This window comes from Psammomys obesus, unplaced genomic scaffold (genome assembly GCF_907164565.1).
Source record: "Psammomys obesus unplaced genomic scaffold, mPsaObe1.curated_primary_1811, whole genome shotgun sequence".
NCBI classification, from domain to species: domain Eukaryota; kingdom Metazoa; phylum Chordata; class Mammalia; order Rodentia; family Muridae; genus Psammomys; species Psammomys obesus.
The window spans coordinates 365,336-377,365 of NW_026596152.1; the positions used below are offsets into that span (position 1 = coordinate 365,336).

Genomic DNA, 12,030 nt, shown 5'->3' on the forward strand with positions numbered 1-12,030 from the left:
GCGCCTCCCCGATGCCCCGATGCCCCCCGGCTCCAGGAGACCCGCGCCCACACTACTGCATCCTCAGCGGTGACTGCGGAGCCCTGCCTGCACCTTCTGCACACCCGGCCCTGCCTGCACTCGACTCGGACCTCCCTGACTTGCCTTATTTATTTGTTGGACGAGTCGCTCACGAATGTATCCGCCTCGGCCCCCGCCGCTGCCTTCGCTGCGCGCCCTCGTGTTTCAGGGGTGACGGCCCCACCCCGACTCCGCATGTTTGCGTCTGTTTCCTCCTACCCGGCCCCGTCTTCCCCATCACCCCGACTCTGGCCACCCACCCAGGGGCCGAAGAGGAGGGGGTGTACATAGGCTCGCGAGGCGGAGCCCCGCTCCCGCGGGGAGGGTTTGTACATAAGTGTAACATACAGAGTATAGTGAAGAAGTCTATTTAAGGCGCTGCGCGGCGGCCCCGCGAGCACTTTCTACTTGTGCATGGGCTCGGTTTATACGAATTGCCATTAAACGTCTCTGCACCAGCGAGCCTCCGCGTCTGCTGGGGGCGGGGCGGGGCGGGGCGGGGCCGCGCGCTTTTGTCGCGGCCGACGCGTTTCCGGCCTTAAAGGCATCTCGCCCCTTCCCTTTAAGACGCGCCGCCCCCTCTCAGTCATTCCCAAGATGGCGGACCTACTGGGCTCCATCCTGAGCTCCATGGAGAAGCCGCCCAGCCTCGGGGACCAGGAGAGCCGGCGCAAGGCCCGAGGTGAGGACCCCAAGCCCACGGGCGCGAGTGTCCGCCGGGCTCCCGGGAGCACACTCCTCCCTCTCTGAATAACGCCAGCCCCTGCCCGAGAGCCCCCTCCGCGGCCGCTCCCCAGCCCCTCCGAGCGCCCGGAAGGCCTGCCGCCCGCCGGGCTCCCCGCACGCCGATTGGCTGCCTCGGCCGGCCCCGCCCCCGCGGGCCTCGCTCGTGATTGGCCCGCGGCGCGGATGGGCGGCCTGCCTCCCCTCCGATTGGACGAGGCCGCGCCTGCGCGTGGGCCGCACCGCCAGTTCCGCGGCGGTCGGGCGCGGGGCACGCCCCTCTGCGGCGTGTCCCCTCTTGGCGCTGCCTCGGTGCTGCCGTGTGACCCGCCTCGGCTCCGCCCGCGGGCTGGCCGCTCCTGCCTCCCCGGCGGTCCTAACCGTGGCCGTACCTCCCCGTGCTGCCCAGCTGGCTCGTGATGCGGGCGCCCGCCGTGCCCCCCCGGCCGGCAGGCCAGCCAGAAAGCTCGCTGGAGCTTGGCAGCCAGGGTTGGGCGCGGCCCGAAGAAGCCTACTCGGTGTTGGCTCAGGCGCGTGAGCCCCGACCATGGGCACCCCCACCCCATCTGCCCAAAGGAGGCAGGACGGGCAGGGTGCCTTCAGGGTGTGGAAAGATATATGTAAGAGAGGTTAACCGGGGTCCCCAGCTTTTGGGAAACGAGGTGGGCACCAAGAATAGGTGATTAAGGAAAGGGAGTGAAGTCCCTAAGCTGTGGGAAAGCGGAGCCTAACGGGAAGCAGGAGTTGGGATGCCTTAGTGTTCAGGTGGATGACGGGAGCACTCAGCAGCTGTTAGAGCAGGCGGCGTCAGCCTGGGGTCTCGGGCTTACTAGGCTGAGTTTGGAACCCAGGTGTGACGTCTTGTTTTGTTTAGGTTTTTTTTTTTGGGGGGGGGGCGGAATTCGAGGCTTTCTGGCTGTTGCTTTGTAGTCTAGGCTGGCCTTGAACTCACAGAGATCCCCTGTCTCTGTACCTCGAGTGCTGAGATTAAAGGTATGCACTATCAAGCTCCGCTTCAGATGTGACTTCATAGTCTATGTTCTTACCTTATGCTAGCGCCCAAGAAGCAAAAAAATGCTGAAAAACCAGTGAGAAAAGACTGAGGGGCCAAGTGAAGTCAGAGAGATGAGCGCCTCCGGTTGCCTAGGCCCTGGACCCTGAAGTGGGAGTGGACATAAGGGGAACATGGTCTCTGCGCTCCAGCGAGTGGGGGTGGGGCTGGAGCAGAAACCATGTCTTTGAAAAAAAAAGCAGTGAGTGTGCCTAGAGCCTAAAGGAAAGTTTTTTTTGTTTTGTTTTGTTTTTTGTTTTTTACTTTTATTTTATGTACATTAGTGTGAAGGTGTCAGATCCCTTGAAATTGGGGTTACAGACAGTTGTGAGCTGCCATGTGGGTGCTGGGGATTGAACCCAGATCCTTTGGAAGAACAGACAGTGCTCTTAACCACTGAGCCATCTCTGCAGCCCCAAGAGGAACATTTTGACTCACGGTGAGGAATCGGTGTTTGAAAGAGGAGGAAAAGTTGTCCATCGAGTCGGAACATGTGCAAAGGAAGTAGGAAGAGGTTCAGTGCAGCTCTGGGGACTCAGCCCTGTGCAGGGACTGAACCGAGGGTGTTGAAAGAGCGAAAGAAAGGAGTTTCAAGCTGAAGCACAGGAGAAAGAGGCAAATGCCCAGGTCACCAGAGGCAGTAAACACATACGGAAAAAGACAAAGTAGTCTCGGGCTTAGTGATTAAGAGCGAGGACCTAGATTGCCAGCACACACATCAGGCGACTTACAACTCCCTGTAACCCTGGCTTCACCTCAGGCCTCCCGGCCCTTGAATTCATGCATACACATAATTAAAATGATAAGAATAAATCTTTTTTAAAAAGGCTGAGGGCTGGGAATGTTTCTCAGTTGGTGGAAAACTTACATAGCATATGAAAGGCCCTGGGTTCAGTCCTTCCTAGTGTGCTGTGGTGGCTCTCATCTGTAAGTGTGAGGCCAGCCTGGGAGTCAAAGCTGGGGCCAGAAAGGAGGCAGGTGCTGCTTTGCAGCTGGGGCTGCACCTGAGTGCAGAGCTCAGGTTGAGGTGCAGTCCCTGGGGTTGCACCGACCCCTAAGGGCAGAGGGTGTAGGGAGGCAAGATCTGAGAAGGGCAGGGCGCCCCGTAAGAAAGGAGAGCTTATTTATGGCTAGCTTTGGGTACCTGTGCCCCCCAAAGTAAAGAGTCATGTCTGGAACCCTAAGTCATGGTCATGGTAGAACACCATGACTGAAAGCACTCAATGGGCTTTTTACCCAAAGTTCCAAATTTCTTTTCTATTTCCTCCCTGCCCCGCCCCTGAAAAATACCCAACCTGGCCAGCCAGGCCTGCCACAACAGTAGTCCACTCTCTGGTACCAACTTCTGTCCTCATTAGAGTTTCTACTGTTGTGATAAAACACAGCTTAACCAGAATCAACTCGGGAAGCTTCAAGCTCACGTCACAGTGCGCCATGGAAAGGAGTCAGGCATAAACTGAAACAGTAAGCACTGCCTACTGGCTCCATCCTGGCAGCCCTTCCACAGCCAGGACTGCCGCCCAGAGCTGGCACCCACGGCGGGCTGGACCCTCCCCACCAGTCATTAACTGTATGACAGTCCCACTGTCTTCTGGAGCCGTGTTCTCAGCTGCAGCTCCTACCTCTGCGGACACTCCACCTTGTGTGTGTCAAGTTGATAAAACAGAACCACAGGGGAGAAGTCAGACGCTGCTTCAGTTCATCCTGAGCTTACAAGTGTGGGGTCGGGGAGTTTACCTTTAATTGGAACAATTAGGAGGCAGAGGCAGGCTGATCTCTGAGTTCAAGGCCAGCCTGGTCTACATAGAGAGCTCTAGGACAGCCAGAGGCTACATAGAGAAAAACTCTGTCTCAAAAATATATGTTTGTGTGTGTGTGTGTGTGTGTGTGTGTGTGTGTGTGTGCATGAACTTAAAAGTTGGATGTGGGAGTATATGCTTTTAATCCCAGCACTCAGAGGCAGAAGCAGGCAGAGGTCTATGATTTTGAGGCTAGCCAGGTCTACACAGTGAATTCCAGGCCAGCCCAGGCTACATAGTGAGAAGCTGTCTCCAAAATAATAATTATATATAGCAGATACAAAGGGAGATCGTTTCCCTGTAGAGACTGAGTTGAAAGGCCTGAGGCCTCAGCTGTTCTCACTTCCCGGATGCCTTATAGTTCCTTTTATACTGTGGGGGTTAAGTGAATGCTGATTGGTTTTCTCCTAGGGTTGCTAAGTTGGGTGTGTGTGGGTCTGGTCCTTGGGGCTCGAAGTCCACTACTCTGGAAGGGGAAACTGTCTCGGCCATGTTGGTGCTGTGGGGCTTAGCAGCGTCCGGTCGTGTCACAGAGTAGCTGAGAGTGCTTGGTGAGTCGCAGTGGTCCTGCTGCCGAGCACAGTGCTCCCCAGTGTTTGTCAGACACCCTTGGGAGCCTGACCAGCTCGCTACGCATGCTTCCGCCCTGGCCTCATGCTGCCCTTTCCACCCCCAGAGCAGGCAGCCCGCCTGAAGAAACTGCAGGAGCAAGACAAACAACAAAAAGTGGAATTTCGTAAAAGGGTGAGAACAGCTGGAGAGATCCAGGGCAGCTTCTGAAAGGGATTGCAGTAAGAGTTGGGAGGTTGAGGCCTTGGTTGCTGTGACATGCCTGCAGACAGGCGGAACTAAAAGCCAGTGGCTTGGGAGCTGGAAGGCAGGGTGGAGAGGTGTTTAGAAAGGTGCAGCCGTTGGCCCGGGAGAGTTTGGGAGAGTCCTGAGCGGAGCTGTCATCTCATGCCCTCCTCCTTGTGTTTCTCCTAAGATGGAGAAGGAGGTGTCTGATTTCATCCAGGACAGTGGACAGATCAAGAAAAAGTTTCAGCCAATGAACAAGATAGAGAGGAGCATACTGTGAGTGTGTCAGCGCTTGGGGCGGCAAGAAGCGAGCCAGCGGGCCTAGGCTGCTCATGCTCACCTCCTTCTGCCTCCCCTCCACAGACATGACGTGGTCGAGGTAGCTGGCCTCACGTCCTTCTCCTTTGGAGAAGATGACGACAGTCGCTATGTCATGGTCTTCAAGAAGGTAAAAGGCCTGGGCGCCCCTCCCTCCCTCCTCTCAGCCGGCCCCTGCCCGGGGCTCACAAGGCTATCTGGACGTCACTTTGCCTGTCCCCTCCCCCCAGGAGTTTGCACCCTCAGATGAAGAGCTAGACTCCTACCGTCATGGAGAGGAGTGGGACCCCCAGAAGGCTGAGGAGAAGCGGAAGCTCAAGGTGAGCTGTGCCTAACAGGCCCTGGAGCCCATAACCATCACCGGGAAGAGGTCAGCTGGGCTCAGGGCCTTGAGCACAGGTGCCCCACCGCTGTGCCCTTAGGAGCTGGCTCAGAAACAGGAGGAGGAGGCAGCCCAGCAGGGGCCCGTGGTGGTGAGCCCAGCCAGCGACTACAAGGACAAGTATAGCCACCTTATTGGCAAAGGAGCAGCCAAAGATGCGGCCCACATGCTGCAGGCCAACAAGACCTATGGCTGTGGTGAGCCGTGGCAGGAGCTGGGGGGCCACGGGGAGAACATAGGTTGGGGGAGGGGATCGGAGACTGAGGGCTTGCCCACTCTTCCCTCTGCTGCCAGTGCCTGTGGCCAACAAGCGGGACACGAGATCCATAGAAGAGGCCATGAATGAGATCCGAGCCAAGAAACGCCTGCGGCAGAGTGGGGAAGAATTGCCAACTACCTCCTAGGCATCCCGCCCAGCTCACTTTGACCCGGGGCAGGGAGGGACAAGGCTGCTGCTATTAGGACCCATCCTAGAGCCCCACTTCTAAAACCATGAGGTCCTGCCAGCTGCCACTCAGACTGGAGGAGCAGGTGTTTTCACTGCTGGAACTTGGATGTGTGTTTGGTGAGTGGGTGCCTGTGTGTGTGTGAGATGTGTGTGCAGATGTGTGGGTATTTAATCTGTATTACTCTGTTACCCTTGGAACTTTCTTCCCCATGGGGCTGGGGCTGCTTTACATTGAATAAACACTGTTTGACCCCAAGTCCTGATTTGTACATAAAAATGTGGACTCCAAGCCACGCCTTTAATCACAGTGCCTGGGGAGGCAGAGGCAGGCTGGTCTCTGTGAGGTCAACCAGTCTGCTCTACAGAGTGAGTCCAGGACAGCCAGGGTTGTGCATTAAAACTTTGTGTTAAAAAAGAAAGAGCGGGAAAAAAAAAAAAAAAAAGTGAGCAAAAGACCGAAAGAGAGACAGAAAGAAAAAGAGAAAGAGAAAGGAAGGAAGGAAGGAAAGAAGGAAAGAAGGAAAGAAAGGTGGACACTGGGTCCATTGGCAGAGTAGAAGATAATTTTAGAGTGAACAGGGTAAAGCTGCTGTTTACGGAAGCTGAAAATAGCCAATTTTCGCACTGTTGTTGTGAGTTTGTATTTACTTAGTTTGCGGTGCTACCGGCCGAACTCAGTACTCTGCAGGCTGGGGTCTGAGTGTCTAAGCTGTGCGTGCCTGTGCCCACAGTGGTAAGAGGGCATTGGAGCCCCTAGAACGGGAGTTGCCAGCAGCTGGGAGCCGCCAGGTCCGTGCTGGGAACGGAAGCCTGGCGCTTGTGAGAGCAACTAACCACCGTACCAGCTCCCCAAGCTCCAAGCTTGAAGCAGGGTCTTGCTGCTTTGAAAGTGTTACCCCATGTCTGTCCCCCAAGGCCTGAGATTACAGATAGAACCACCACACCCAGCTAAGAGATATTCTTTCGAGGCTGAAGCCAAGTGGCCTGGCTTTGTGTCCTGGCTCTACCAGTTGCTGAGCTGAGGAAGATATATTTAACTCTCTGTGCCTGGGTTTGTGTAAAAGGGCATCAGAAATGGTCCATGTCAGAAGTCCTTTCGAAGCTGCTGCAGGGTGGTGCTGTCAGGTGCTGAGTGACCCCAAGAAGCCCCGCTCCAGTGGCGAGCGGTCCCCTTGCCTTTTACCCTCACCAAGCACTCAGTGGCCGAAGCCTGGCCCGTCCCTCTCGTGCTGGGAGGAGGCCCCTCGGCCCTCTCCATCACGCTGCCCACTTGGCAGCTGTTTCTTCCTTCCGGAAACACCTTTCCAGCTCCTTCACATGTACAATCTCTGCTTTCTCTAGTTCATTCCAAAATGAGTTTCTCTGTCCTACACTCGCTGAGCTTTCAGATCCCTCTTCCTTGTCACAGCAGGTTAAATGTCCTGTCACCCAGCGCCTACCGCCTTCCTTCCCAGGGAGCGAATCATCCCTTCCCTCCTTCCAAGAAACACACATGGTCTTGTTTGGCGGTGTTTATTTCAGGGAGGGCTTGAAGGCCTGTCCTGTCCTGTGGAATTCTAGGGCCTCCAGCTTCTCATTTGGCCTTTGGATTACGGAACTTTCGTCCAGCAAAGACAGCTTTGTCCCCGAGAGCCTCCTCAATCCTGTAATAGAGAATCAGAGCTGCTACGTCTAAGCCAGGAGCGCCCTCCTCTCCCACCGTCCAGGCCTGTTCCCACCGTACCTCATGAGCTGGTTGTATTTGGCCAGACGCTCTGAGCGACAGGGGGCACCAGTCTTGATCTGAGGAGGGAGAAGGGGTTTGGAGGGGTTGGGCCCTGAAGGAGCGAGGAGGACCCGGGTTACGCCTCAGGGAGGGAGGCTGCATACCTGTCCCGTGCAGAGCCCCACCACAAGATCAGCGATGAAAGTGTCCTCCGTCTCCCCAGAGCGGTGGCTCACCATCACGCCCCAGCCGTTGGACTGTGCCAGTTTGCAGCTGTGTAGGAAGGACATTGGATGAGGCCTGGTGTGACCTCCAGGAGAAGGCAGGGCAGGCAAGGCAGAACCTCGGCTTTGTTTGGGGCAGCGAAAAGCTTTGTTTTGGGCTTTGTTTGTGGTGAGTGACGGTGGTGAGAAGCAGGACACAGGACGAAGGTTATCGGACACACAGCCACAGTGCAGAGGTCTTGGGGTCAAGAGGGCCTGAGTAGGTCAGGTTTCCAAGGAAGGGTAGACTCATGGCAAGAACAGCACAGTGGGCTGAGCTGGAGCTGAGGGTGGCCATGGCGAGCCCGCACCGGGAGGCACTCACGCCTGGATGGACTCCGTCACAGAGCCGATCTGGTTGACCTTGAGTAGCAGGCAGTTGCACGCCTTCTTCTCCACAGCCTGAGCAATCCTCTTGGGGTTGGTGACTGTAAGGTCATCTCCCACAATCTGGATGTCCACCCCAGAGAGGAACGAGGTCCATGTTGCCCAGTCATCCTGGTCGAAGGGGTCCTCGATGGAGACCACTGGGAGGGGGTGGGGCACAGCGGGGGTTAGAGACAGGCCCGACGGAGGGAGACATGAGCAGGAGGAGACACGCCGGGGTGCTCACCAGGGTAGTTCTTGATGAAACTCTTGTACAGTTCCCCAAGCTTCTCCCCGCTGATGTGCCGCGCTGGGTCGTCGGGGGACTTGAAGTCTAGGTCATACTTGCCATTGCGATAGAATTCGGATGCTGCCACATCCATGCCAATCACCACCTTGTCTGGGTAACCTGCTGCCTGAATGGCTGTCTTTAGCAGCTCCAGAGCTAGGAGAGGAGCAGGAATTGGCCTGAGGTTCCAGGATCCCCTGGATGTACAACACCCTTCCCCCCACCTCATGGGGCCCCAGGAACGCTCAGCACTGACCCTCATTGTTCTCCAGGATGTTGGGTGCAAAGCCACCCTCGTCCCCTACATTGGTGGCATCCTTCCCATACTTGGCCTTGATGACCCCCTTGAGGTGGTGGTAGACCTCGGCGCCAATGCGCATGGCCTCCCTGAAGGAGCTGGCTCCCACTGGCAGGATCATGAACTCCTGCATGGCCAGCTTGTTCCCGGCGTGAGAGCCTCCATTGATCACGTTGAAGGCCTGAGACAGGAGAGGGTGCTCAGAGCTGGGTGGTGGGAGGGACCAAAGGTGCTCGGGAGCTGAGTGGTCTGGACTCCTCAGAACCTCTCCATAATTTCTGCACAACTGTAGCAAACCTAATTCCCTGCCCGCCCTACTCTTCTGAGAATTAAGAGAACTCGAATACAAAGCTCTTCACTTTTGCCTGGCTTGTAACAGGGAATGATTTTATGGCATTTAAAAAAAAAAAAAAAAAAGCCTATTTCACTCTCAAAACACCTATTAGCTGTACACTCTTATTAGCTTTCTCTTTACAGATGAGGAAAGTGAGGAACAGAAGACAGGCACGCCAGGGTCTGCACCCAGCGGTGTCTCAGGGTCAGTGTGGTTAGCACACTCTCCTAGTGACAATAAATGGTAACACTGAGATTAGGTTCTGCTGTCCCAAGCTGGGATCCAAGGATGGGAGTGACCGCAGCAGCAAGGGAATGAAGACAGACAACGGGCACAGACTGGCACTGGGCAGACTGGGCTCGCTGATGGGAAGACCGCAGCAGTCCAGGAGTTCAGTGTGTCCGTCAGACAGAGCCCAGCGCGCTTACTACGCCGAGCCCAACAGAGCTGTGGGTGGCTGCGGGCGTCCAAACAAGGAGGTGGGGCTGTGATGTGCAGGTGCACCAAGAGGACAGGGTTGGGAGTCCCAGTACGAAGAGCCCTCTCTACAGGGGAGCAGTCTTCAGACTGTAGACACCCAAAGGGGAGGAAGCTACTGCGGACAGACTACACACCGGTCCCGACATTCGCACTTGGTCACCGGAGAAGGCCTTGCCACGCCCCTGAGCCTTAGCCTAGGAGAAGGCTTTGTATTCCTCCATGGGTCTGAAGCCTGGGGTCTTTGAAAAGGCTGGCTCAGGTCAATGCATACATTCACCCAAGACCTTTGAAGACTCAGGGCTCTCTCTCTGCACCCTACAAAATTCAAAGGGCTATTACTAAGACAGCAATGGTTTGATATGGACCCAGAGGATACAAGGAAATACTGAGATTCTTGCCCTGAAATCTGACTGGACGAGGCACACGATAGAATGAGGTGTGAAAACCTGGCCTGAGCTTGGAATGTGAAGGAACTAAGGGACCTGGCAAGGGAAGGAAGCTTCCAGAGGCTTCGCTTTAGATTGGGGGATCGAGGGAGGGCTGGAGCACAGCAGGAGAGATTTCATTTCAGGAAATGCTTCTTTGCAGCAGGATCTGAAAAGGCAGGTTTTCTGGGGAGCTGCTCAAGCACTCCCAGCTGGGGAGAGGCAGCTGCCTGAAGAGACAACCACACTCACAGGCACAGGAAGTACGAGGTCGGGGTTCCCTGCAAGGTCGGCGATGTGTCGGTAGAGCGGGACCCCTTTCTCAGCTGCTCCAGCCTTACAGACAGCCAAGGACACACCCAGGATGGCATTGGCCCCAAACTTGGCTAGAGGGAGGCAAAGGGGGGGGGGGAGCTCTTAGAGGTTTGGGGTTAGTTCCCTCCAGTCACCCCAGGAAGAAGCTTCCTAAACCACTTGACATTAAGATTCTGTTAACTCATCTCTTTCCTGGCCTGCGGATCTCTGGGAGCTCACCCCCTCCCCTCCCTGGGCCAAGAGCTTCAGTCAGGCCTGGCAGAAGACAGGCTTCAGGAAATGCCTGTGGAATGAATAAAAGCCTATCCTTCTACCGTGTGCCCCAAGACATGGGACACAGCGACAACCCAGCCAGCCGTCAGTGGTCTCTTCCACCCCTGCCGCAGGCCACGCCCTCCCCACCTCCGTCCCGTCACTCACACTTATTCTCTGTCCCGTCCAGCTCAATCATAAATTTGTCAACTTTCTCTTGATCCACAACACTTAGTTTCTGGAAGAGACAGAGGTCGGATTTCTCAGGAGCCAGGTAATGTGCAGGATGAAGCGTAAGCGAAAACACTTGGAGCAGGGTGAGGCACAAGGTCAGTGGGAGGAGGAAAAGGGGGCTGGGTCCCCCACTTGCCTTTTCTAGCAGAGCAGGACCTAGAGTCTTGTTGATGTGCTCCACAGCCTTCAGCACTCCTGCAGGCCAGAGAGCGGTTCCGATTTCTACGTGGCCCGGCCCCCTCCCCTGTGGGGTCCCTGGCTTTGGGCACAGTCCTCTCTCCCTGTCCTGTGTCAGCTCAGCTTACCTTTCCCCAGATAGCGTGACTTGTCTCCATCTCTCAGCTCCAGCGCCTCATAGATCCCTGTGGAAGCGCCACTGGGCACAGCCGCTCGGAATCGACCTGGGCAGGAACAACTGCGGATCAGAAAGAGCCCACCCCAAAGGTCACCTCCCTGGGCCCAGGGATGGGAGAAAATACAGAGACTCCCGCCTTCCTTCCCCTGCTTTGGGGCCAGGAAGGGCCTACGAAGGGGTCTGGGGAAAGGAACCTCTGACAAAGAACAGGATGTGGGAAGCAGGTGAGGCTGGGGGTTCGGCAGTCGGCAATACCCTTGGCAGTGTGCAGGTCCACCTCCACTGTGGGGTTGCCCCTGGAGTCCAGGATTTCTCGCGCGAAGATTTTCTGCATGGCCATGACTGCACCACAGGAGATGGAAGAGTGAGCGAGTGTGGACAGCTGACCCCTAAGGACCTAGGGATCCCCTGCCCTTTTAAGAGTCTTCTCCACCCGAAGGAGGCAGGTGCTGCCGCTAAAAATACCCCATAAAAAGGTCACAGACCGAAGAGGCAGGCGGGCAGGCCCTCCCCCACTCAGAAGGGCTCTTGTTCCTCCCAATCTGAGAATCCAGGGCTCATGACTTTATAACTCCACAGACCACACCCCAGCACTTCACCAAACTCAGACCTTCCACCTTTATGATTAAGCAATCTGCTCTCTGCCGATTCCGACTCCTAGCCCTCAAACCTCTCTCTGCTTCTCGCTGTCCCGGCCCCAAGTCCTCCCAGACCCCAAATTCTCTGCCTAGCTCAAGTCTGTCTTCATCATCTACTTCCTCATCCTTAGGGCCTTCTTTCCCATCTCTGTCAGTACTCTCCAGGGTTTGCCCCAGCCCTGCTTGCTGCGGCCCAGCCACTCTTTCCAGCACTCAGTCCTAGCAAGAACACAGCCACAGCGTCCCTCCCCCTTCCCAAGCCCGCAGCTCCCCGCACCTGTCCACCGTGTAACGGGTTTTACCCAGCCTGGGATGTCTTCCTGGGAACTCTGACAGGGGCTTCTCTAGGTTCAGGCCTCAGCTGGGACAGTGTCGGCTCACCCCCTCTCAGGCTGGGCATTTACCCCAAGCCACCCTGTCCCCCAGCCAGGCCCGCCTCTCATTCCACCTCCTCCCCTCCACACTGGGCAGGCAGCCCAGTGCCCACTGCTGCCTGA

The 12,030-nt window shown here is 56.3% G+C and overlaps 2 protein-coding genes across 2 annotated transcripts; one reads left to right on the top strand and one right to left on the bottom strand.

Moving 5' to 3' along the window:
* Positions 1-623: 623 nt before the first annotated feature.
* Positions 624-5,835, top strand: Spag7 (sperm associated antigen 7). Its single transcript, XM_055594035.1, has 7 exons — positions 624-742; positions 4,310-4,377; positions 4,619-4,707; positions 4,795-4,879; positions 4,980-5,069; positions 5,172-5,328; positions 5,426-5,835. The coding sequence occupies exons 1-7, from the start codon at positions 658-660 to the stop codon at positions 5,533-5,535; spliced, it is 684 nt and encodes a 227-aa protein (XP_055450010.1). The 5' UTR covers positions 624-657; the 3' UTR covers positions 5,536-5,835.
* Positions 5,836-7,075: 1,240 nt separating this feature from the next.
* Positions 7,076-11,323, bottom strand: Eno3 (enolase 3). The gene is made up of 11 exons (XM_055594062.1): positions 11,151-11,323; positions 10,846-10,941; positions 10,677-10,735; positions 10,475-10,544; positions 9,992-10,125; positions 8,459-8,681; positions 8,161-8,358; positions 7,873-8,074; positions 7,449-7,557; positions 7,303-7,361; positions 7,076-7,222 (listed from the first exon to the last, which is right to left on the bottom strand). Exons 1-11 carry the CDS (start codon positions 11,233-11,235, stop codon positions 7,153-7,155), a joined length of 1,305 nt encoding a protein of 434 aa, XP_055450037.1. The 5' UTR covers positions 11,236-11,323; the 3' UTR covers positions 7,076-7,152.
* Positions 11,324-12,030: the final 707 nt, after the last annotated feature.

Coding starts and splice junctions, on each gene's coding strand:
- Spag7 (XM_055594035.1), top strand. CDS start 658: ATGGCGGACCTACTGGGCTCCATCCTGAGCTCCATGGAGAAGCCGCCC. Junction 4,378..4,618: donor AAGTGGAATTTCGTAAAAGG/GTGAGAACAGCT, acceptor GTTTCTCCTAAG/ATGGAGAAGGAGGTGTCTGA. Junction 4,708..4,794: donor AAGATAGAGAGGAGCATACT/GTGAGTGTGTCA, acceptor TCCCCTCCACAG/ACATGACGTGGTCGAGGTAG.
- Eno3 (XM_055594062.1), bottom strand. CDS start 11,235: ATGGCCATGCAGAAAATCTTCGCGCGAGAAATCCTGGACTCCAGGGGC. Junction 10,942..11,150: donor GGACCTGCACACTGCCAAGG/GTATTGCCGACT, acceptor GTTCCTGCCCAG/GTCGATTCCGAGCGGCTGTG. Junction 8,359..8,458: donor CATCCTGGAGAACAATGAGG/GTCAGTGCTGAG, acceptor CTCCTCTCCTAG/CTCTGGAGCTGCTAAAGACA.